Below are 25,546 nucleotides of genomic sequence, written 5' to 3' on the forward strand. Positions count from 1 at the left end.
TGGTGGGATTCGAACCCAGGACTCCAGCACTGCAAGGCTGCAGTGCTAACCACTGAGACACCGTGTTGCCCTCCTATGCCATATACATCTGTGCAATGAAAGTATATTAGTTTTATTAAACTTGTGGACGCCTATAGCATGTACATGGAGACCTAACAGAGTCTATATTGTACATATTGCTAAATAGTATAAGTGTTACTCAAACATGTAACTTGCAGTTCCTGAACCCCAATGCGAAATCTGCAATGAGGCCCACATCTATCACATAAGTATACTTTCCACACCTGACTCCCACAAAAAGGGGTCCCCTCCAGGCATCTTGGAAGAGTGGCTAAATCTGCTTCTGGACATATTATATGTGACACATTTATGTGCCCCTCATGTCACCAAAAAGGGTGACCAGCACATTTTGGGGTATGACAAACCACTTTTTCCATGTCCATAGGGCTCACAATGTACATCTTTCCCTATCAGTATGTCCGTGGAGTATGGGAGGAAATGCATGCAAAAACGGGGAGAACATACAAACTCCTTGCAGATCTTGTCCTTGGCAGGATTAGAACCCAGGACTCCAGCACTGCAATGCTAACCACTGAGCCATGTTGCCCCCATGTCAGCTTTTTGTGATGTGGAAAAAGTGATTTGTCTCTCCCCAAAAATGGGAAAGATTTTAGTAAAATGGGAATGAAAATGTTCGCAATGCACTTCACACACAGGTTCTCCTGCAAGTCGACTTCTAAAAGTTGGCAAATATGCATCTCACTTGGTGTCTTCATAGTTAACCAAGAGAGCTTTGGCCCATTCTGGTATCAGGGCTGAGGTGCATCTGTTACCTCTTTGCTTCCTATAGCTAAGTTTCAGCATTGTAGGCAGAGCTAGACCGTGCCATAAGGTATGACATAAAGCTAGACAAAAAGCTCTACAAACCCAAAATGAAGCAGCTTTCACTGGCTAGTAAGGGAATTAAGCATGACTAGAGATTGCTGGTAATCCAAAACATCTGGCCCCTTAATACGAGACACATAGAAGGAGGCACAGACAGGACCAGGATTGAATCATGACATCTGCTCTGGTAGACCGATGACCGAGGAGCAATCAGTAATACACAGACATTGTTGACCCCAAAACCTAGTGATCCTTACAGCAGGATTAATGCCCTGCAGCGCTTTGTTGTGCCCTATTTTGTACCTGTCATACTGGGATTCCTCATAGTTCTACTAGTTTGGTGTCTCCTACAACAGTGTGTAATATATATATATATATATATATATATATATATATATATATATATATATATATATATATATCCTGCTATATGCTCCAGACTCCTGAATGTAATTGATGGAATATTACGAGTTATCGGACACAATCTTGAGAATATGCAGTCAGTAGTATTGGCACAAAGACAATACAATGTTATCGTGAATCATGGTCCACTTACCAGATGTCCACCTTTTCAGAGACAGGCTCATTTCGTATGACCTCTGGTGCCATCCAGGCTACTGTTCCCGCAAAGGACATTTTAGTGCTCTTGTCACTCAACTCCTTGGACGTACCAAAATCTGATATCTTTACCAGGTCATCATATGTGATCAGCATGCTGTGTACAATAGAAGATGAAACATATGAGTTGTAGAAGACAATGTTATTCACAATGATCTTTGAATTGTACATTGGAGGTATGTGGAGGAATTCCTATAGTATAGGTTCAATGCATGCCTTGGATATTTGCCACTATTTAGCCATACAATGCCATAAAAACTAAAATGGGGCAGCACTGTGAAAAAGGGGCTAAACGCCTCTGATGGGAGACAGATTAATGTGGCATTCACACTTGTGTCTGCAGTCCACCCAGGGGTTTATGTCGTAATCCCCGGAGAAACTGGATAGGGGACGGCTTGCTGGTGGTCAGTTTTAAAACCCGTGTCGGTATGCAGCCACTCCGCCTGGAAACCATTATTTTTTTGGACGGACACAAAGTCCTGTATGTCCAACTTTGCGTCCATGCAAAAAAAAAAAAGGTTTCCAGACAGAGAGGCTGCATAGAGACACCAGCGGTTTGCTTTAAAAACCCATTCAAATTAATGGGTTTAAAAACTGACCACCGGCAAGCCGTCCCCTGTCCAGTTTCTCCAGGGATTAGGACAGAAACATGACGGATGAACAGGGACGCAAGTGTGATTGCCTCCTTAGCAAGGCACCTATCCTAAAGATGAAGGCGTTCTTCATGTATGGTAACCAGATGTTTAATACTTTAACTCTGCAATGAAGGCTTGAAAATGACTCAATTGTGGGATTGAAAAGGTGCATATTGGTGTACCATGGGTGAATAAAGCCTTCATCTGTTGGAAAAACCTTAGAGTGTCATCTTGTTGTTTTTTTGTTTTGCCCATAACAGTGCCATACGTTACCTGTACACTCCCAAATTGAAAAAAAATATACCTCATGGTATGTGGGTTTTTTTTTTTTTGGTGGGGTGCCTCTGTATGGACTGTACACCAGACTACACTAGACATACAGTAAAATAAAAGGTATACTAATTTACAGTATACCAGTCAAGCAAATTTCAAAAAGACACTCTTTGGTACTTTTATGTATTCCCTGGGACCTTTCCTGGTATAAACAGACACTTACTGGTACTACACCAATTTTTGTCCATTAAATGTATGGCTTACTGGGACTTATATACTGATAACCTTTCTTTAGCAAGATTATCAATATGTGATTGGTGGAGGTGCAATGCCTTGGACCCCTACTGACCAGTTGTTTGAAGGAGCCCCAGTGCTCATAAGCACGGCAGCCTGATCTTGTGCTGCTGATGATGTCATGTTCACCAGTCACATGGTACAGCAGCGGGGGTCCGTCCCATTCTAGTGATGGAGCTTAGCTCCAATGGCAAGCACAGCCCATATAATATAAACAGCACTATGCTTGGTATTCAGTAAAAAGCCTGCAGTGCTCTCCTGAATGTTGTGAACCTCTTTCCCAGTTAATCTGTGAGGGTCCTGGAATGTCGGACCTCCACCAATCACATAATAATGACTTATACTAAAAATAGGTCTTCAATATACAAGACCTGGAAAACCCCTTTACTTGACTCTAATTCTCTTTTTTATTGTACATAGCGTCATAAAGGTATTTTAAAGGGTTGTAAGAAAACCATGGCTAATTTTCCCAGAAATAGCGCTATTCTTGTCCACTGGCTGTGTCTGGTATTGCATCTCAATCTGATTTAAAAGTGTGACCTCAATATCAGACGCAGTATCAGTGTAGCGTAACGTATCTTTAATTCCTACTACGTCACCTTTTTGCGTTGCAAAATTAGATATACCAAGAAACCAAGTATCCAACTCATGCTGATAAATGTCCAAGTCACTATTCCAGGGTAGTAGCAGCTTGGATTAACATAATAGACATTTATGGACATGATGGATGAGCTGTTTAGCATCCAGAAAACATAAGCATCAGAAATGAATTATTTTATGGTATGCTTAATGTAAAATCATTGCAAATAATCTTGGATTGTTATTAAGTTTTCCATTGCAAGAATCATTAATTGTGTTCATCGCATCCATCTGTCTATGTGTAGCATGGAGGCAGCGCTTGTCTGGCTATGTCACATTATTTAGTGTCAGTATCTTGGTCTGTGAACATACATTAATGAAGTATTAGGATACAGGAATGGATCACAGTATAATGTAGATTAGCTTTTTCTATTGTTCTTCAGCTTAAAGGATTTGTTCACTTTAGAGAACCCAAAAATATTACAAAGACCCTTGACAATAAGCGCATCACAATAAATTGTAATTGTAGAAAAACCTGGGGGCCAAATGAAGGATTAGACAGCACCCCTTTAAATCAGCAGACTGTATATGTTACATGGGACCTCCAACACACCCCTATAGTCAAATCCATTGCCCATTGCAAAGTCCAAATATAGTAAAGACATATAACATCGAAGACACTTACTTTGGTGACTTAAGATCTCGATGGATAATTTTGTGGAGATGCAGATAGTTCATTCCTCCAGCGATACCCATGGACCAGTCCACTAATAAGGAAGGAGTGACTTTCCTTCCAGCACGCAGAACTTCATAGAGCTGCCCTTGGGCACAGAACTCCATTAGGATACAATAACAAGGTGCCTGGGTGCAGACACCCCTGTAAGAAAGGACATGAGAAAATGTAAGTCATGTCACTGCTAGTAGTACAAGTGGTCCAATAAATAAAATAGCATAGTATAAGTATATTATAAGGTTCTCTGTCATAGTCTTGGGTTTTATGTAATCTGATAATGAATATAGGATTTATAATGACTGTATTTGTACTTTATGTCTATTATTCAGTCATCCTTTGATCTCCGTCTCTCTTCCCTCCCACTAATAACCGTATTCTCGCATATTGTGCTCCCTTCTATATGTGGTCTCATTAAATGGGCCGTGAAATCATTCCTTGGCAAATGCTCATTTCAGCTATTGTGTTTATTGTTCATGATATTTCAATCTCTATTGGATTTTGCTCCCGATTTCCATAAATTATCATTTTATGATCACTTTACAAACTACCATTATCATTTAGCAGCAAAACATATTAGTTCAATGGCATCAACTTAGGGGATATTTGTTAAATCATTCTTTTGGGTAAAGAATAAAATAAAACAAAATGAACATGACTTAGATAGGGATGGGACTAATAGCGCAACCAATACACTAAGTATAACACATCAATGGCTATCCTCCAAACTCAAACATGTATAGTGCCGCTCCACTCAAAGTCTATGGCATTGATGAAGATACCTTTGTCAGTACCATAAACTAGGATGGAGCAGGAGAACACATGTTCTCCATGTTCACTCCATTCAACCCCACCTGATCTTGGCAGGAGAAAACAGAGATCTTGGAGCTCCATTCTGGTGATCAGTGAGGGTACCAGTGGTCAGACCCCGACCAATCTAGTAAGTAGCACCTTCCAGTGTATAGGTTATAATTACTCATGACTGACATTGTAATATACGTTGTGCTACATTGTTAGTGGGTTGGCACATGCCATATTATATGGATTCTGGACAGCTGAAAACAGGTTTATTCAGACCATTTTATGTTAACTGTTTGAGCCTTTCTAAATGAGACTGACAGATGCCGACTGAACACCCATTTTGGATTTTATTGGTCATTTTTGGCTGTTGTCATTGGAAAGTTACTTGTTCGTGCCAAATGGCATATCTGCATGCCATCAATGAAAGCCTATACCGGGCCATGGATCCTGCAGGGATCAGTCAGTGGTTTGTTATTTTAATGTACGATACTGATACTGTCGTCCATAACAAACAACCATGAAATACAAGTAATTTAGAAAAAGGATACCTGTATGTATGCTTTGCTTTATTGTACAAAATATAACCTTTTATGCCTACAAATCCCAGTTCATCCAAAGGACAGCAAAACCCACCCCTGAATTACATAAACCAATTTTCTATTAGAGATGAGCGAACAGTGTTCTATCGAACACATGTTCGATCGGATATCAGGGTGTTCGCCATGTTCAAATCGAATCGAACACCGCGTGGTAAAGTGCGCCAAAATTCGATTCCCCTCCCACCTTCCCTGGCGCCTTTTTTGCACCAATAACAGCGCAGGGGAGGTGGGACAGGAACTACGACACCGGGGGCATTGAAAAAAATTGGAAAAAGTCATTGGCTGCCGAAATCAGGTGACCTCCATTTTAGACGAATAGTGGATTTCAAATCCGGGTCATATGAGAATGTGAACTTTGTGACTATGAGACAGGGATAGCTGTACAGGCAGGGATAGCTAGGGATAACCTTTATTTAGGGGGGAATGTTATTAAAAATAACTTTTTGGGGCTCTATCGGGTGTGTAATTGTGATTTTTGTGAGATAAACTTTTTCCCATAGGGATGCATTGGCCAGCGCTGATTGGCCAGAGTACGGAACTCGACCAATCAGCGCTGGCTCTGCTGGAGGAGGCGGAGACTAAGATCGCTCCACACCAGTCTCCATTCAGGTCCGACCTTAGACTCCGCCTCCTCCAGCAGAGCCAGCGCTGATTGGCCGAATTCCGTACTCTGGCCAATCAGCACTGGCTAATGCATTGTATTGGCGTGATGAAGCAGTGCTGAATGTGTGTGCTTAGCACACACATTCAGCTCTACTTCATCGGGCTAATAGAATGCATTGGCCAATCAGCGCTGGCCAATGCATTCTATTAGCTTGATGAAGCAGAGTGTGCACAAGGGTTCAAGCGCACCCTCGGCTCTGATGTAGCAGAGCCGAGGCTGCACAAGGGTTCAAGCGCACCCTCGGCTCTGATGTAGCAGAGCCGAGGGTGCACAAGGGTTCAAGCGCACCCTCGGCTCTGATGTAGCAGAGCCGAGGGTGCACTTGAACCCTTGTGCACCCTCGGCTCTGCTACATCAGAGCCGAGGGTGCGCTTGAACCCTTGTGCACCCTCGGCTCTGCTACATCAGAGCCGAGGGTGCGCTTGAACCCTTGTGCACCCTCGGCTCTGCTACATTAGAGCCGAGGGTGCACTTGAACCCTTGTGCACCCTCGGCTCTGCTACATCAGAGCCGAGGGTGCGCTTGAACCCTTGTGCACCCTCGGCTCTGCTACATCAGAGCCGAGGGTGCGCTTGAACCCTTGTGCACCCTCGGCTCTGCTACATCAGAGCCGAGGGTGCACTTGAACCCTTGTGCACCCTCGGCTCTGCTACATCAGAGCCGAGGGTGCGCTTGAACCCTTGTGCACCCTCGGCTCTGCTACATCAGAGCCGAGGGTGCGCTTGAACCCTTGTGCACCCTCGGCTCTGCTACATCAGAGCCGAGGGTGCGCTTGAACCCTTGTGCACACTCTGCTTCATCAAGCTAATAGAATGCATTGGCCAGCGCTGATTGGCCAATGCATTCTATTAGCCCGATGAAGTAGAGCTGAATGTGTGTGCTAAGCACACACATTCAGCACTGCTTCATCACGCCAATACAATGCATTAGCCAGTGCTGATTGGCCAGAGTACGGAATTCGGCCAATCAGCGCTGGCTCTGCTGGAGGAGGCGGAGTCTAAGGTCGGACCTGAATGGAGACTGGTGTGGAGCGATCTTAGACTCCGCCTCCTCCAGCAGAGCCAGCGCTGATTGGTCGAGTTCCGTACTCTGGCCAATCAGCGCTGGCCAATGCATTCTATTAGCCCGATGAAGTAGAGCTGAATGTGTGTGCTTAGCACACACATTCAGCTCTACTTCATCGGGCTAATAGAATGCATTGGCCAATCAGCGCTGGCCAATGCATTCTATTAGCGTGAACTGAGTTTGCACAGGGGTTCTAGTGCACCCTCGGCTCTGCTACATCAGATTGCTACATCTGATGTAGCAGTGCCGAGTGTGCATCAGATGTGTAGTTGAGCAAAACTGACTCAGCACTGCTAAGTCTCTGCATTCGCATAGGAATGCATTGGCCAGCCTTCGGCCAATCAGCGCTGGCTCTGCCGGAGGAGGCGGAGTCTAAGGTCGGACCTGAATGGAGACTGGTGTGGAGCGATCTTAGACTCCGCCTCCTCCAGCAGAGCCAGCGCTGATTGGTCGAGTTCCGTACTCTGGCCAATCAGCACTGGCCAATGCATTTCTATGGGGAAAAGTTAGCTTGCGAAAATCGCAAACTGACAGGGATTTCCATGAAATAAAGTGACTTTTATGCCCCCAGACATGCTTCCCCTGCTGTCCCAGTGTCATTCCAGGGTGTTGGTATCATTTCCTGGGGTGTCATAGTGGACTTGGTGACCCTCCAGACACGAATTTGGGTTTCCCCCTTAACGAGTTTATGTTCCCCATAGACTATAATGGGGTTCGAAACCCATTCGAACACTCGAACAGTGAGCGGCTGTTCGAATCGAATTTCGAACCTCGAACATTTTAGTGTTCGCTCATCTCTATTTTCTATAACATAGGAAAACCTCCGTTTTGATTCCCACTGGCAACCGGACCAGTCTCTGGATCATTATTTCTCTCGCATAACTGGAAAACCTGAATGTTGTGTTTTACAAAGAAGATAAAATTCTACCTCTGCAAGCAAGCTACAACAGGGGAGCAGTAGGAACAGCGGCAAATGTATCCTCGGAGCTGCAGCAGTGACAAGGTGGCTTTGACAGAACTATCTAGGTATATGTGGCATTTAGGGTTCGGACATGTGAAGGTAACTATAATTGATTCCTATAAGGAAAAGCTTATTCAAGGACATTACCCTTCCTATGACAGTACCCCAAAATTATGTGCAGTGTACAAGAGGCTAGTGCAGTCTCCGAGATACATATATCACTCACTTGAAGGTAATGATATTGGGGTGCTTCAGTTTCCGCAGGTGTTTGATGTCTGTCTCTTTTATGTCTCTAACTTTCTTTACAGCAACCTCTTCACCATGAAACTTTCCCAGGAAGACCGCTCCTTGGGCACCACTGCCCACCCACTGCAGGTCCTGAATTTCCTCGAAGGGGACCTCCCATGAATCTTCTAGGCAAAAAGACACATTTACAAATGTATACACAAACTTGTTTCTAAGAATTCGGTTACTAAGAGGACGTTCACATTGTGCAAGTCCATTGCTCTCATAAGTCATGTTTTCTTCCATCATGGTTATTTACATTTTTTTTTTGTAGATTGTTAGCCACATATAGGACTCACAATGTACATTTTTTTCCCTATCAGTATGTCCTTGGAGTATGGGAGAAAATCCACACAAACACGGGGAGAACTCCTTTCAGATGTTCTCCTTCGCAGGATTTCAAACCCAGGATTCCAGCGCTGCAAGGCTGCAGCGCTAACCACTGAGCCACCATGTTGCCCTGTGGTTGTTTACTTTTGTAAAAAGAGAAAAATGTGACGGAAGAAAGCTTCCATTCTGTTCTTCAACATGAAAATGAATGTAGATGGACACCAGACAGGGGTAATCTTTCTGCATTCTATAGTTAATGTACGGACATGTTTTCATCTTACGATGGATGAGAGCAACGGACATTAATAATGACAGTGTGAACCTACCCTTATTCTATCAGCCCAATATAACTCTAGTTATTTAACTAAATATTTATCCAAACCCTTAAAAGGCTTGTACAAGATTAGAAAAACACTTGGCTTCTTCCTTCTAAAAAAATTTCCGCACCAGTCCATAGGTTGCTTAATGTATTACAGCTCAGCCCCATTCCATTCAACATAGCCACAATCCCAGACAAAACCAATGGACCAGTGTGGTGCTTTAGGAAAGCCTGCGCTATTTACTGTTATATGTTACTAAGGTCCAGAGGCGTAACTTGAGGGGCGCAGAGGGTGCAGCTGTACCTGGCGCCAGCAGACTTAGTGAGTCCATGTGGTGTCGCTTCCCAATATAAATAATACATTATAGTTGGGGGGCCTAGTATGAATTTTGCATTGGGCCCAGGAACTTCATGTTAAGCCACTGCTAAAGCTATGCTATTGAGTTTAGCTAACTATTGATGGGCATGCACTTATGAACCTTTCCTTTAAGACATTTAAGATAAGAGATAAGATAATCCTTTAATAGTCCCACAATGGGGAAATTTCAGTGATACAGTTTCATAGATGGTACAGTAGTATATAACAAGAGAGAAACACATACAAGCTCATGGCAGATAGAGAAATCCTAGGAATCAGAGCAACTAAAAAGGAAAGAAACACAGGCACACGGCAGGATCATTTAGTTCTCTGTGTGGAGTGTTGTTAATAATAATACAGCCCGACCGTGGTTGGAGGACATGAGGAGGGGTCACAGCATGTGGATATAACAAGCAGACACATATTATACAGGTACAAGCTGCCCCTATAAGAAAGGTAATGTCAGAAGAAACACCTTCACCTCATGACAACTCATGTCTCGTCTGAGCTTATGCCTAATTTATGACGAGGTTCACACTGTGTCGTAAATTAGGCACATCCTGCAGGGTCTGTGCTCCTAAGAGATATCTACACCAGACCCTTGCTGATGTAGAGTTCTGCCATCATGTATGGTAGAATACTGGCACTTGTACTCCACTTGTACATAACATTTCTACAACATCCAGCATACACTGACACTATAATTCGTCTCCTACCTTCGTGCTGCTTGTGTTCAGTTGAATATGTTTTACCAATCATAGCCCAGACAGGCCTCAGACAGCCAAAAAGTCCACCCAAGAACCCAACTCCAGCCTGACACTGCATGCGGCTGTCTCCAAGTGCACGGCATGGTCTGTCATCTCCGGGACCACCTGCTGCACCCCCACCACCTCTGTCCTCAGGTTCTTGAGGATCTTGGGGCACACTGTGAGTAAGGGGAGATGAAGGATCGTCACTTGGAAGTGTGACTTCTGTTCGCACCATATCACGCAATACACATTGTGTGGGGGTCAGTTCCTGTTCTGGGGTGCAGCCAGGTGGCGTATCAGTGTCCAGACGTCTGATTGGTCCATCTGAGAGAAGGCTGGCAAAAGATGGTGAGGGAGTGCGGGTATCATGTAGACATGCCATGATCGTTCATAGGAAAAATATGGAACTTAGATAAGGAACCTTGGCACAGTTCTTAGTATTTGTCCTGTAAAGAAAACAAAACCAGAAATAATGTTTTAATGCAAAGAATTTTCTAAATAAAGTCAACACAGTCCATGACAGTAATTTGGGTAATAGGTTACTGTCACTTGGGAGGAGAAATGGCAGCCAATGTTTATACTCCATCATCTGTTGCTTTATTAAAATGTATTATTATTTTACCCTGCAAAGATTACATAGATATCTCTCCTCATTAATAGAAACCCATAAGGTGTCATACAAGGACAGCACTGTGTGCAAGAATCCAAAGGCACACATGCACATATATACTGTATATAAGTAAATATGTATGTATATATATATATATATATATATATATATATATATATATATATATATATAAAATTCATATGTATAAAAATATATTTTATAAAAATTATGACTTTACTCTGCAAAAATTGACTTAAAATTTACAGGGAATAGATAGATAGATAGATAGATAGATAGATAGATAGATAGATAGATCATATGGGTATCATTTCTCAATTGCTGAATATAACAATAAAATACAATAAAAACTATATAATACTATTCACTTCTTAGCAATGCAAAAGTCTACATTGTGATCAGTAATCTAAGCATATAAAGCAATCTTCAGGGACTCACAAGAAAAGCTAATACCACACACACTGGCATAAGCCTCAGACTACAGAGACAAGCACTGGAGTATTATTTACCTCATAAAACTAATGCCTGTAATTCTTAGAACAGTAATGCATTCTTAGTGCTATTAAGCTTACGTTAAAACTGCATAAGGAAAATATACAGTAAATGGCGGGGTCAGCGAGGACACAGCCCGGGTAAATGTAGTGAAATCTGACGGACTGGATCTAAAAGTGTGTACACTGTGTATGGCAATACAGTCTGCCATACAGAGCCCAATGAAGTGACATCATCATTAAAGGGGTTGTCCAGGTAGGGCTGTTGAGGTGAAGTCGGGGCCAGTTTTGGGCGTAGTCGGAGTTGGAAAAAAAAAATTAACTCTGGCTTATAAAAAAAAATACTTATTTTTAATTATATTATACAACTATTAATTATTAATGTTATATAATTAATTAGATGTACGGTATATTTACTTTTAAAGGAATTCAATTACAATATTCTTTGCGAATTAGAGGAGCTTTACTGCTTCTGTCTGGCCATGGCTGTCGGCTATCTTTGAAATAGTGAGATTAGGAGATGGAGTCAGTGGTTTGGCCTACTGACTCCACAGCCCTGTGCCCAGGAGAACAAAAAAATAAATAAATAAATCAACTATAGCCGCTTTCTTGCAAAAACTGCCTCACCTGACCACTGGTTGTCTGTGGTACTGCAGCCCAGCTTGAATCATTTCAATGGAGCTGAGCTACAATTAATACTACATAATCTACGAACTGACATGGAGCTGTATTTACAGGAAAGTAACAATATTTTTTTATATTAGAAACCCCCTTTAACTCAGTGACAATGAAGCGGCATTTACTTTAGTTTAATAAATGCTCATCATTACTCACCAGTTCCCCCAATTCAAGGGCTTATCCAGGATTTACCTAAATTTAGACAAGAACTTGGAATGGGCTAAATTTTTTTGCTCATGTCTTTGATCCCTGTCCATTCCATTGCCATTACAAAGGTGGTCCCTGCCAGCCTCTGCTTACGTCCTGCAGCTACAACGTGCCATACATGTGCAGGTGACTGCTGAAACTATACAATGGACAAAGTGGTCATGTGCCATACAAAGCACACTGAGGCCTGTGATTTACTGCACCCGTCATATACACATGTATGGCAGATCATTTCTGTAGGAAGTAGATGCTTATATGTATTCAGTCCGGAATAGGTAGTTTGTGAGGTTACCTTTCATTTATATTGCAATTTTTTTTCTGAATGAATACAAAAACAATTGCAGGAACCTAAAAAATTCTAGAAAATATGATCCTTCTTTATTGACTCATCAGGGGCGATGTTTCAGTCCTCTCTGTAGGACTCAGCCTTAAGAAAAGACCCATAGAGAGGCCTGAAATGTTGAACCTGATAAGTCAATAAACCAGAGTCAAGTTTTCTAGGAATTTTTGGAGTGCTGAAATTTTTATACATCTCATATATATATTTAGGTTCAAACTGTTGAATTTCTGTGCCAGGAGGTCCTGTTGTGCAGTAAAACTCTATTCCTGTGTGAATAGGGAACAATGAACATAGAATATTCACAATGCAAAAATTAATATATCGACTTCCTTCAATAACCTTGCGTTGTATACACAATGCATCATTTTACCATGTCATTGCCCCAGCGGAGTATAAAGAAGCAAAATAAAAATTTGGTATCAAATTTGACATATTTGCTTGTCATGAGGTCATTTATACAATTGGCCATTACTTTCCCATTTATTTTCATAGTTGATGCATACAGTTTGAAAATAATACGTTTTTCTCTCTTACTCACAAAATATATTAAACATGTCTCACACCTCCTTGTCAATGTTTCCATTTTTGTGTATGTTAAAAGCAAATATAAAAAAGCCAAAGTTCTTCTTTTTATCTGTGGCATACCATCAATGCTGGAGAACCACTCAATGCTACATACAACATTATCAGCCAATTGCCCTTAGCTGCGCACATTCAAGTTTAGTTCCCTTGAATCATGCATATTGTCCCTAGACCTTCTTCTGGACCACTTTTTTAAATTTATCTTCTTTACATATCACCAACATATTCCATAGCGCTTGTCATCCTTTCATTCCCATTGGGACTCACAAGCTCAATTCCAAATTACCAGTTTGTTTTTGGACTGCGTAATGAAAACCGATTACTTGGAGGAAAATTTGGAAGAACATAAAAACTCCATGCGGATATTGTCCTTGGTCTGACAAGGACTCAAACACTGCAAGGCAACAGTGCTCACAACCGACTCGAGCTTCACGCTAGCGTTGCATCTCCGTTGGGGAACCAGAACAATGGAGAGGCAGTCCACTAAAACAGCGGGTACAGTCAGGTGGAATCCATTAGCTACAATGGAGTCCGTCATATGTAAACCGAAAAAGTCGCAGATGTGAACAAAGCCTGAGCTGCCACGCTTCTCCTTCATATATTCATATATGTCCAGTGCTACTAAGACATACTCGGGAGCTTTGCTGTTTCCACTCTGTAACCTAACGTTGCAATGACTCTACAAACCCTCTCTACTTAGCTAAAACCCATGCTATCTCATTAAGAAGACAAATGCCATTTCTATAAAACCCCTTCACTATAAAAATGAAATGCAATGGGATTTAGTAATAAATACTAAGCAGACATAATCTTATGTATACAGTAATTTTTGGTGCAATCTAATAAGTATGACTTGGCACTGAGGACTCATAATATGTAAAATTATACAGTATATATAAAAATCCTGAGTCTACATCTGCAGTGGTTATACAAGACCAAGTGCGCTCTCCACGGTGCTGAAATCATCAGTGCTTCATTCAGGGACTGGAGTCCAGATAAATGCTTTCCTATATAATATCCTTCCATCCTACAATACTAATAAACTACACATACTAACACCATCAGGGTTTCTTAGATACACAGCAAGTCTGTGTGCATTCAGCTGTGCGTTATGTGCAAATTTAGCTAAATGGTACCTAAAGACAGAAGGGTATGAGAATGCCCTGGGGCTTTGCTATATACCAAAAGTACAGTGCATGGAAAATCATAGCAATCTGTGAATCCAGCTAGTGGAAATACAAGACCAATGCTGTTCTCCCTTGTGCTCAAATCCCCATTACCTCATTCAGAGACCCTGAACACAGGTTACGGAATAATACACAGTTTTATGGAATAGCACTACATACTACATGGCAATAATGCAACAATACACACATAACAATAACACATAATACAAGAATCAGAATTTTTTATATGCACAGACCATATCACATTCAAATATGTGCCAGTGTGAAAAAAATCTAGAGTTTACAAATAAGAGAGAGGTGAATGAGATGGTAGTGGAGGCTTAGGGAACGAATGTACCCAGGAATCTACAACTGCATTGGCTCTATGGCACCCAGTGTTGTACTGCTCTCCATGGTGCTGATATAAGGGAGCCATACAATAGTACCACATCTAAACAACACATTCTTAAAGGCACAGGACAGTGCTAAAATAGTCAACAATGGCATTCAAAGCTAGATTCTTGGGTTCATTGCATTGTTTTGCAAATACGTGTGAATGATCCTGTACAAATCCAATGGCTTCCTCTCCAGGACAACATACACACACATTCACATGACTAGAGTAATGTTCACAGCACGCCAAGCACCTGCTACCTCCTACTCACTGTGATCCATTCACATGCAGAAATATGCCTGCCATCTGCACAACCCCAGGCAGCTGCACAAAAAGGGCCAAATGTGGGTAAAACACACTCAGTGCCCGGCCGGGCTGGACACTCTGGGCTCATCTGTGCTGTTTGTCTGCTTAACACATGTCAAGCAAATAACAACAATGGAGTCGCACACACCAGGCAGAGGTGTATAAAAAGCTAATTACATCACCAGCAAAGGAGTAAATGCTCATACATTAAATATACCCAGAGATTTACTCTGCCCCTGGTTCCTGGCGTGTGTGCTTCTGTTCTCTTTATGAATACACATAAACATTGATAAGAGATTTATATGTTAATAATGATGACATCACTGACACTGGCTGTAATATGGTGAGATCTAATAATGAACATGGCAGGGCTGTATATTCTAACCTACAGCTATGAAATGTATCCAGTATGAACCAGATGTGAGGCTGAAAATGAGCACATATAGTAAGAGAGCTCATCCTCATCCTTCAAGGTAAACATTGCCCCTAGCTCTCTGCAATGTGCATTAAAGGGATATAGTCTACAACACTATAAATCCAGGGATGTGTTCACTGCTTCCATTCTATATCAGGTTACAATAGAACATGGCATATACAAAGTGTCTCCCTCAAATTATGGATAAATAGAGAAGTAGATAGATAAATAGGTGTGTGTGTGTGTGTGTGTGTGTGTGTATGTGTGTGTGTGTGTGTGTGTGTGTATGTGTGTGTGAAGAGTGCCTTACAAAATGTAAACAAATTCAATGTAATATACATAATCTGCATTCACTGTTCCCACACCATATAATTTGGCACATTGTATAAACATGTGCTTCCCAAAATATGTATGTATTGCATAAATGTAGCAGCCCACAACTACAGTGCAGATATCCAACCTGCAACGACAATCTTTCCACACCATATAATTTAGCAGATACACTGTATACACATGAGTTGTCTACAAATTACACATATATGTCATTAACATGAGGATCATGTATATGTTCCTTATGTGTATACTATTTTTGTAAATATGTGTATATAGAACCTAATATTTGTACAATATGTATATAATATATTTGTAGCAATATAGATTTACTACTTATTATATGAAAAATATATGTATACTATATATGTATAGTTACTACTTATTATAAATTCTATCTATTGTAGTATGTGTATACTATATGTGCAATTATATATATATTTACTACCTCTTGAATGTACATTATGTGTATATTATGTTTGCAACTATATATATATTGACTACCTATTATAAGTACACTATGTGTATACTATATTTGTATCTATGTATGTATACTACCTCTTATGCGTTCAATACATGTATACTATATACATAGCTATGCATATTTACTACCTTTTATATGTACAATATGTGTATACCATATTTGTATCTATGTATATATACTCTGTCTTTTATGTTCACCATGTGTACACTATATTTGTAGCTATGTATGTTTACTACCTCTTACATGCTCACCATGTGTATACTATATTTGTAGCTACGCATACATACTGCCTCTTTTATGTTCCCTATATGTATACTATATTTGTACCTATGTATATTATATCTGTAGCTATATATATATATATATATATATATATATATATATATATATATATATATCTTCTATGAACACTATGTGTATACTATATTTATAGCTATGTATATTTCTACCTCTTATATGTACACTATGTGTATACTATATTTACATTAATGTATATATTCTACTTCTTATGTGTTTGATATGTGTATATTATATTTATAACTATGCATATTTACTACCTCTTATATGTACAATATGTGTATACCATATTTGTATCTGAGTGTGTGTATATATATATATATATATATATATATATATATACTGCCTCTTATATGTTCACTATGTGTATACTATGTTTGTAGCTTTGTATATGTACTACTACTTCTTCTATATACACCATGTTTATATTATATTTGTAGCTTTGTATATGTACTACTACTTCTATATACACCATGTGTATACTTTATTTGTAGCTATATATGTTTACTACCTATGATATAAACAAACAACTATAACCCTTTTATGAGGTCACCATACACAGACTATACACACAGTCACTACAGGTGTATAATAAATAACACACATATACAGGATCTATTCTAGGGCAATGCTGATAAACATACACACCTTATTATACACAGACAATTCCCTCAGCAGGTTGCACAGCACGTTGTCAGCTCCTGCAGCCTATACATGTATGATGCAATGACACTACAATACAATCACACACCACAATACACACACTGCATTACTCCTCAGCCCCAATCACACAGCAGTACCTGATCATCCAGTGTGTGGACACAGGATCCTTCCCAGCCACAACCTCATATCCTTAGTGCAGATCTAGGAGGACACACATACTGCCCACCCCAAACTGTAGATGTAATCCATTTAGCAGCCGCCTCTGGTGCCAGTGTAGTCCTCTGTCATATATATTGGTGTGTACCTATGGTATATACTTCACTGCTGCATGGTCCAAATATAATCCCCTGCTTGTCTCTACCTAGTCAGAGCTCCTATATGTAGCCTGTATGTTCACATCTACCTTGACAACCATCTCTTATAGATATTCAGTGCTGTTTATTAATACTAGTACAGTATATAGTATATAGTCAGTACAGGCTGTTCTGTGCATTATGCTGGGATTTAGTATTGTATTTCAAATGCATCAACTGTGTATTATAGAGATCAGAATACTAGGACCCCTCCCCAATACATCCCAGCCAGTGTGATATATGTGTATACAGCACTTTACAATATTCCTATGGATTGTTTACAATGTATCAGCTACTTATGTGTTATCTTATATACTATCTGTGCTGTGTCTGCAATGTCCTGGTGCCTGGCTGCATGGCCACAGCATCGCCTTGTCCTCACATGCCCTGCAGTCTTACCCCTGGCATTGGTCTGGTCTGTGCCATGTGCCCATAGGTGATGAATTCAGCCTGTGTACTGAATGTCTACAGTACCTGTTCCTTCTCTGTGGTGCCTTTCCTGTATGTTCTTCACTCCCCTCCTCCTTCTCCTGGTTTTCCCTCACTCCCTCCCCCCTTATTATTTTATCAATTGTGCCCCCTCTGTTATCCCTAGCAGCCAATCAGCAGCTCAGCCAGGAAGGAAGTGGCATTGGGCAGGGAGGCTGTCTGGTCCCTGGCTGCTATCAGGATGGCACATCTCTGCTGAAGGTGAAGGCAAGAGCTGTGTCTGCACCCCTGTGACATCACCAGCTTCCAGGACCGCTGTGTAAGAGGAGGGAGCTGGGAGGGGGAGAAGATGGAAGGAGGATGGAAGAGGAGACAGGAGGAGGAGGAGAGATGGAGCCACACACAGCAGAGCCGGAGGGAGAGGGCAGCCTCAACCCACACTACACACAGAGGGGGACAGGGGGGATAGTGGAAGGAACTAGGTGATACCGCCAAGATATACAGTGTATATAGAGGGGGTCACTGAAGAATCAATATGTAACTGCATTACTGGGGAAGTCAGCAGAATATACCGATTTATGAGAGCGTGCATGACAATCATCATATACAAGATGTAAAAAAGGGACCGTGCAAGAGCAAAGACTAAATCTACCGATATGCTGCAGATCTGTCTCAAAAATGTCCCTTTCATGTGAAACAACCTTATTCACATGTATTCATTTGATGCATTTGTCCCTCTGAGAGGTCTATAAGGTTTAAAATGTACGGTTTGTAGTGGTAATAAAAAGTGGCCCACAGACCATCTCTGAAGAAAGTTCCCATTATGAATAGTCCCCAGTTATAGCTTTAAAGGGGTTGTCCCATCACAAGGATCCTATCTATACTGCTTGTTAATGTGGATGTAAGACTTTTCCTAAATACATTGCTTCAGCAAAACTGCTTTGTTTGTCCACTATCTTACTTTATTCAATTCATTGTTGATACAGCCCTTGACTTATCTGCTCAAAAGTCAAGTGATGTATCTGCCTGCTCTGGGGGGGTGGGGGGGGGGAGGGGCTAAGTGCAGTGAGCGAGCCTGTGTATCTAGCTATTCCTGTGTCTACACCACATGACCTAGGTCCTGCACTCAGATAGGGGAGAGGAGCTGCTTTCATTTCTGAACTCGTCTCCTGTTCTCCCAGTTATCAGGCTAGCTAATTCAATTGTGTTCATTATGGCAGAGACAGGCAGTCTCTGTATGTAACATAGAATGGAGTTGCTCCTGCCTGTACTTCATAGTCCAATATTGTGCATATAGTGTTATTTGATGACATCACAGGCCCTTCAGCCGCCCCATAGGATCACGCTATGCAGTGGGCGGAGCTACACGCTAATTTGGGACGGAGTTAAACAGCAGGTTGCATGTGAAACCCCGCCCACCAAATGACGTAAGAAACCAGGAAGAAAGAAGATTTTACAGCAGTGAAGACTGGTGAGTATGCAACGTGGGAATACCCCTTTAAGATAAGCCGAGGTTTAGTGCTGGATCCGCTATTATTCAACCTATTTATTAGTAATATAGGGTGATTCTACACAAGGTAGCGGAAGATTGGCCAAAAATAGCTGATCATGCCAAACACTGGTATTTTCGGTTAACAGGTGGACAAAAATTTCTGTGGCTGATCTGTCATTGTCAGATTTCCAACTGTATGTTGGGTGAAATGGAGGAATCAGCCATTTCAGTCAATGGAAATGTAATGTATTTGGCCAGCTTAAGTATATACCACCAATAACTTAAGGGCTTGTCCAACATTTTTAATGGTTGATCGGGCTGCTGAAGGTGCCATGAGCATAAAAAAACCCCTTTGCTTATCTGTTCCTGGGCTTTGGTTTCTAGCAGCGCCATCTTTGGTGTTCTGTATACAGGTTTCCTGGCTGATATCAGCAGTCCCATCTGTGTTAGGTGACTGATGTAACCAGTCTCAGTCCTCAGCAGTGACCTCTTCACAAATGGCATTTGTAATGTCTTGTTCGTGAAGAGGTCACTGCTGAGGTTTGTGAATAGTTACAAGAGTCAATCACTAGTAATACAAAAAAATCTCCATGTAGCCCAAACCTAAAGAACGGGTAAAACTAAAGCAGTCAAAGAATTCAACAAAAGTCTTCTACAGCCGCAACCTGAAAACTGGTAGCTAATGACATAAACCCATCGACCTCTACTTCCCTAGACGAGAAGAAACAGCTAATCCATCATCTTGAAGGAGCAGGTATATATGAATGACCTCTCCTGAACCATGGAAAAATGCATGCAGCTTCAAAGTAAGTTAACCATGTAGCTAATATTGCCTCAACTCTTCTCTTTTCCTTTGTAGATTTGGTGGCTGGTGTATATTCTGTCTTCCATTGTAACCTATGACAAGGGTAGATAAAGTACTACAGACTGTAGGACCCAGTTAGTCCATCCACAAGATGTTTTATTATTTCCTTAACAGAAAACTTCATATACAGCTATAGTAATTCAACCTTATTTTAAATTTAATCCCTGATGTTTGGTAATAGAAAAGTGCAAAACTACGTACACTGCCCCTTTTCCCCCCTAGCCCAGTGTCCCCTCCCCCCCAACCCCATGCCCCCTTCCCTGTCTTACCTACGCAGTGACCCCTTTCCCCCCCCAGACCCTGTGTCACCTTTCCCCCCACCAACCTGTGCCCACGGCCTCATCAAACCCCGGGCTCCCCGTGCACTGATGTTACTGGGGTGCCTATGAGGGCCCCCCTCCCGTGGCAAGCCATGTGCCCCCCTTCCATCTGTGGGTGCTGTGGCGGCCCTGTCCCCGTCCCTCTTCCAGGGGCCCCCAGGTTTACCTGCCCAGGCCCCCCCATTCCCGCGTCCCCTACTGGACCAGCAACGTCCTCACTCCCAACACCCCACCCCTCTCCCTTCTCAAAGTCCCCTAACTCGCCTGTCGTCACAACCCTTCTCCTGTGGCCGAATGACACTGTAGATAGCCCTGAGCAGACATCGGCGACATGCCCGACGGACATGCAGAGTCCAGAGGCCACAGCCGCCATGGGACAGCAGGCCGAACCGGCGTTCCAGACCGCGGCGCAGGCGACCCCCTATCTGGCCACAGCTGAGCACTGCGGTCCTGTGGTAAGCCCACACAGGCGGGGCAGCGTACGCACTTCTCGCTGCCCCAGAGTACGGGCGCTTGTTCAGGACGCTCTGGACCTCTGAGAGCTGCCATGTTCTTGTGGACACCGGACGATAGCTCCGCCCACATAGAAAAGCGGCACCCATCCAGGTGAGCTGCTGATGGGGCTGGGATGACGTCATCCCAGGTCCTACAGCGTCCCAGGTCCTGCAGCGAATTCAAAAGTGAAAAGCATCGGTCACAGGAGTGAATTGCGGTGGTGAACGGGAATTCCATGTAGCCTATCGTTCAATCCGGGACCCAAGGTATGTATGTGCGCAATTTCAGCCAAAACCGTTCGCCCGTCTAGGTGTTATTGTGTCCCCTTTCCAACCCCCCTCTCCCCCCCGACCCCTTTGCACCCAACCCCCGCAACCCCGGCCTCCTCCCCTGCCTGGGGTTAGGAGCTAGGCCCGAGAGGGCAATAGGGAGTATGTCTGCGATTGTGACGAAAAGTAGCCTATCATTCAATCCTGCCTATGAGCTATGTTTGTTGAAAATTTGAGCCAAATCGGTTGAGCGGTTTTTGCGTGATTGAGGAACAAACATCCAAACACACAAACATCCAAACACACATACTTTCACATTTATAATATTAGTAGGATATCTACAGAGCTGGAACTAAGAAGACGATGCCCTGTACAATACAGTGTCGTGATCACAATGTTTTACGTACATACATTTTTAATTTTAAGGATCTGTGTATTAAAAAGTAAAAAAAGCAATCTGCATAGTAATATGTATATACCTAACATTCACTATAGACAGTGTACACTGCCATATGTTCCTGCACTCTGTATTTCCTCAAGATATCACATAGTTGTATATTATACAGCTTCCCAGGTACTCTATACACTATCCAGATACAGTATTATTACACTTAAAGTGAACGTTCACCTTTCAGCATTATTTATAGATCCTGCATTAACTACCAATCGATAGGTCTGTGCTCCTCTTGTCTGAAAGGGCTTCAACATATAGACATAGAATTCAATGGGAAAATTCTGGCCCTGAGTCACCACTAGGGAGACCTTGGGAGCTTACAGTCTACAGTTTTATTATTGAGTTAAAGGGTATTCCAGAATGCAAAAAAGAGTGACCTCCTGACATGAGGTCGAAAACGCCACGATTTGTGGAAAAAAACATGGTGTTTTACAGTCACAGTCCCACAGTGCGGGAAAATAGGCGCTGCCAACATGCTGTGATCTCCCAAAATATTGCAGTTTTGGAAATCACAGCATGTCAATTATACCTATGGAAACGCCGATAGCTTCCCCAGGTATAATGGAAGCAGAAGGTGACTTTCTGCGAAAAGTGCCGTGGAAAAAAATGGAATGCCTTAGCGGAAACATCACAAATTTTGCTGCGTTTTTTGAGCCAAAGCCAGGAATAGATTGAGAAGAAGGTAGAAGTATAAGAACTTCTTAGATATTTCTCATTCCTGCTGCAGCCATTCATGCCTTAAGGGGCATGTGTGGCATATTTTGTGTTCTTATCATGAAATGGGGCGTAGCACACAACAAGAAGGGTTGTGGCACACCCCAAATAGGGCAGGACACTGATGAGCTGTTCTCATTCATTTATACACTCAATACAACAGAGATGGAATCAGACAACTCCATTCTCTGTGCAGTGGCCAGACCAGGGTATTGCAAGTAGCTCCTATTCAATTTATTTGGAAATGATCTTCAGTAATCTCATGTGGCCATTACACAGAGAACAGTGCTGTCTGCTTCCTGATCTATTCTCTGCGTATCAGCTGCTGACACACCTCAATTGATTTAATATTAATGACCACTCCATAGGAGAGGTCATCAATACCTTTAGCTTGGAAATTTAATTTAAGGATAAAATCACATTCAGGGTTTTTTTTTAAAAAAAAACATAAAAAAACAAAAACAAGAATGGACGGAAAAAAGGTGAAGTAATAGCTGTCATTATTGGTTCTTAAAGGGGTTGTCCCATTAAGTAAAGTGAAAGGACCTTTCTCATGCTCTACATTCAACCTGACCACAGCCAGGCTGAATGTGGTTGGGAATGGGTGAGACTGGCGGGAGTAAAGAGGATAACCGAGTGCCATAGTGAGTGGGAGTGCTCACCGTCACCAATTGCACCCACACTCAGCCTGGCTGCGGTCAGGTTAATGTAGAGCACAAGCAAGGTCCTATCACTTTACTTTGTGGGACAACCACTTTAAACTTTATGATCCACATCTGGTTTTGGCTTCAAACACTGCATAAGAAAACCTGAATGGGTGTCCTTACCCTTAAAGGTTATCTAGGAATTTGACAACTCACAGAGGAGGCCTCAGCGGTCATGTGCAGTAGAGGAACTTTCATTGGAGACTTCATGGCACACCCAAATGGACTATGGTAGCAGACACCGGAGGTCTCAGTTCTTCAACATCTGGAGAGACACAGGTTAGGAATCACTGCCATAAAGGAAGACCGTGTAGCCCCTAGGGAGGGAGACTCAGACCTAGTTGACCTTGGCTTGTGATTGGTGAAGGACTGACTTTCTGAATAATAAGACAATTGCACTTCACACCGTATATTATGGAGGTGATCTGTAGATCTTTTCAATCTGTGTATTACAATTATAAGAAAACAGTAGCATTGTGTCCTGACTGCGAACAGTTTATCGATCGTCACAATGACAATGACAGCAGCACAAGGACTGCATCCTATTTTTTTCCGAATAGAATAAGTCTATATAGATACATAGATACATAGATATATATAGCACACAACATTTCAGTCTAATGAGGACCTTTGTCAAGTTGTATCTGGTAGAATGAGAAGTGCAATGTAGTACTTCTGTGCTCCAATAGGATTTAGAACGCGTCATGCTATTGCCAGGGATTTTGGCCATACATAATGGATTTGTTATACTTACACTAATGTACACCAATCTGAACATGGCTCATGCTTATCATTTGTTTCCTATTGTACTTTTTTCAGGGACATAGGGATACCTAGGGCTAGTATAGAGCCTAACAACTAAAAGGGCTCACCATCATTCGGTGATGACTATGGACAATGGATATTCTAAGTTTTACAGTGGAGCCCTGTGGACTGGTTACTTGCTGCTGTCTGCATTATCCCATCTCTGTCAGGGCTCGTTCACATCTGCGGCCCGGTCTCCGTACTTAGGTTTCCGTTTCCTGCCTAAAACAGAGGCAGGAGACGGAAACCTGCAGGAGACTTTCTCACCCATTCATTTGAATGGGTGAGAAAGCTGTCCGGCCGTGCGCGGCGGTGAGCGTTTTGCGCTCTCCGCCGCGAAACCAGGTTTTATAATCCGGACACAGAGTCGGACATGCAGTACTCTGTGTCCGGATAAAAAAATCCGGTTTCGCGGCGGAGAGCGCAAAACGCTCACCGCCGCGCACGGCCGGACCCGGTCTGTGGTTTCCGTCTTCTGGCATGCAGAAGACGGAAACCACAGAACGGAGACCCCAGACGCAGGTGTGAACCCAGCGTCACTTCACTTTTTGCACCATTGCACTATTCCTGTGATGTGTTCATTATACTGCTATATGATATCACTATACTGTATGATTTTCCTTCTATCACACTGTGCATGTGTGTTACCTTGTGCTTTGCTATCACAGTGTAAATCCATGTGTTATGATATCAAGTTGTATGTTATCCTTGTACTGTGACAAAACTGTGTGCATTATTCCTTTACTTTGATATTTCTGTGTATATTATCGCTACTGTGACATCACTTTGTGCATTATCCCTGTACTGTGACATGACTGTGTATATTATCACTGTACTATGACATCACTGTGTGTATTATCCCTGTACTGTGTCATCACAGTTTATTATCCCTGTACTGTGACATCACTGTGTATATTATCCCTGTACTGTGACATTACTGTGTGTATTATCCCTGTACTGTGACATCACTATGTATATTATCCCTGTACTGTGACATTACTGTGTTTATTATCCCTGTACTGTGACATCACTGTGTGTATTATCCCTGTACTGTGTCATCACTATGTTTATTATCCCTGTACTGTGACATCACTGTGTATATTATCCCTGTACTGTGACATCACTGTGTATATTATCCCTGTACTGTGACATCACTGTGTATATTATCCCTGTACTGTGACATCACTGTGTGTATTATCCCTGTAATGTGACATCACTGTGTGTATTATCCCTGTACTGTGACATCACTGTGTGTATTATCCCTGTACTGTGTCATCACTATGTTTATTATCCCTGTACTGTGACATCACTGTGTGTATTATCCCTGTACTGTGTCATCACTATGTTTATTATCCCTGTACTGTGACATCACTGTGTATATTATCCCTGTACTGTGACATCACTGTGTATATTATCCCTGTACTGTGACATCACTGTGTATATTATCCCTGTACTGTGACATCACTGTGTATATTATCCCTGTACTGTGACATTACTGTGTGTATTATCCCTGTTCTGTGA

General features: G+C 42.1%; 1 protein-coding gene across 5 annotated transcripts in view; it reads right to left on the reverse strand.

The window, feature by feature from the left end:
• Positions 1-25,546, reverse strand: part of MAP3K12 (mitogen-activated protein kinase kinase kinase 12) — a 93,401-nt gene that overhangs the window by 23,226 nt on the left and 44,629 nt on the right. The window contains exons 1-5 of one of the 5 annotated variants that reach the window (XM_075265802.1): positions 17,954-18,351; positions 10,113-10,591; positions 8,331-8,517; positions 3,970-4,161; positions 1,442-1,600 (exon numbers count right to left, since the gene is read on the reverse strand). In XM_075265802.1, coding sequence (XP_075121903.1) covers positions 1,442-1,600; positions 3,970-4,161; positions 8,331-8,517; positions 10,113-10,527 — 953 coding nt within the window. In that variant the 5' untranslated portion in view covers positions 10,528-10,591; positions 17,954-18,351. Of the gene's footprint in view, positions 1-1,441; positions 1,601-3,969; positions 4,162-8,330; positions 8,518-10,112; positions 10,592-17,263; positions 18,352-25,546 lie in introns of those variants that run through there. The other 4 variants (XM_075265801.1, XM_075265804.1, XM_075265799.1 and 1 more) reach the window with 4 other exon arrangements.

This window comes from Leptodactylus fuscus, chromosome 2, assembly GCF_031893055.1.
Source record: "Leptodactylus fuscus isolate aLepFus1 chromosome 2, aLepFus1.hap2, whole genome shotgun sequence".
NCBI lineage: Eukaryota > Metazoa > Chordata > Amphibia > Anura > Leptodactylidae > Leptodactylus > Leptodactylus fuscus.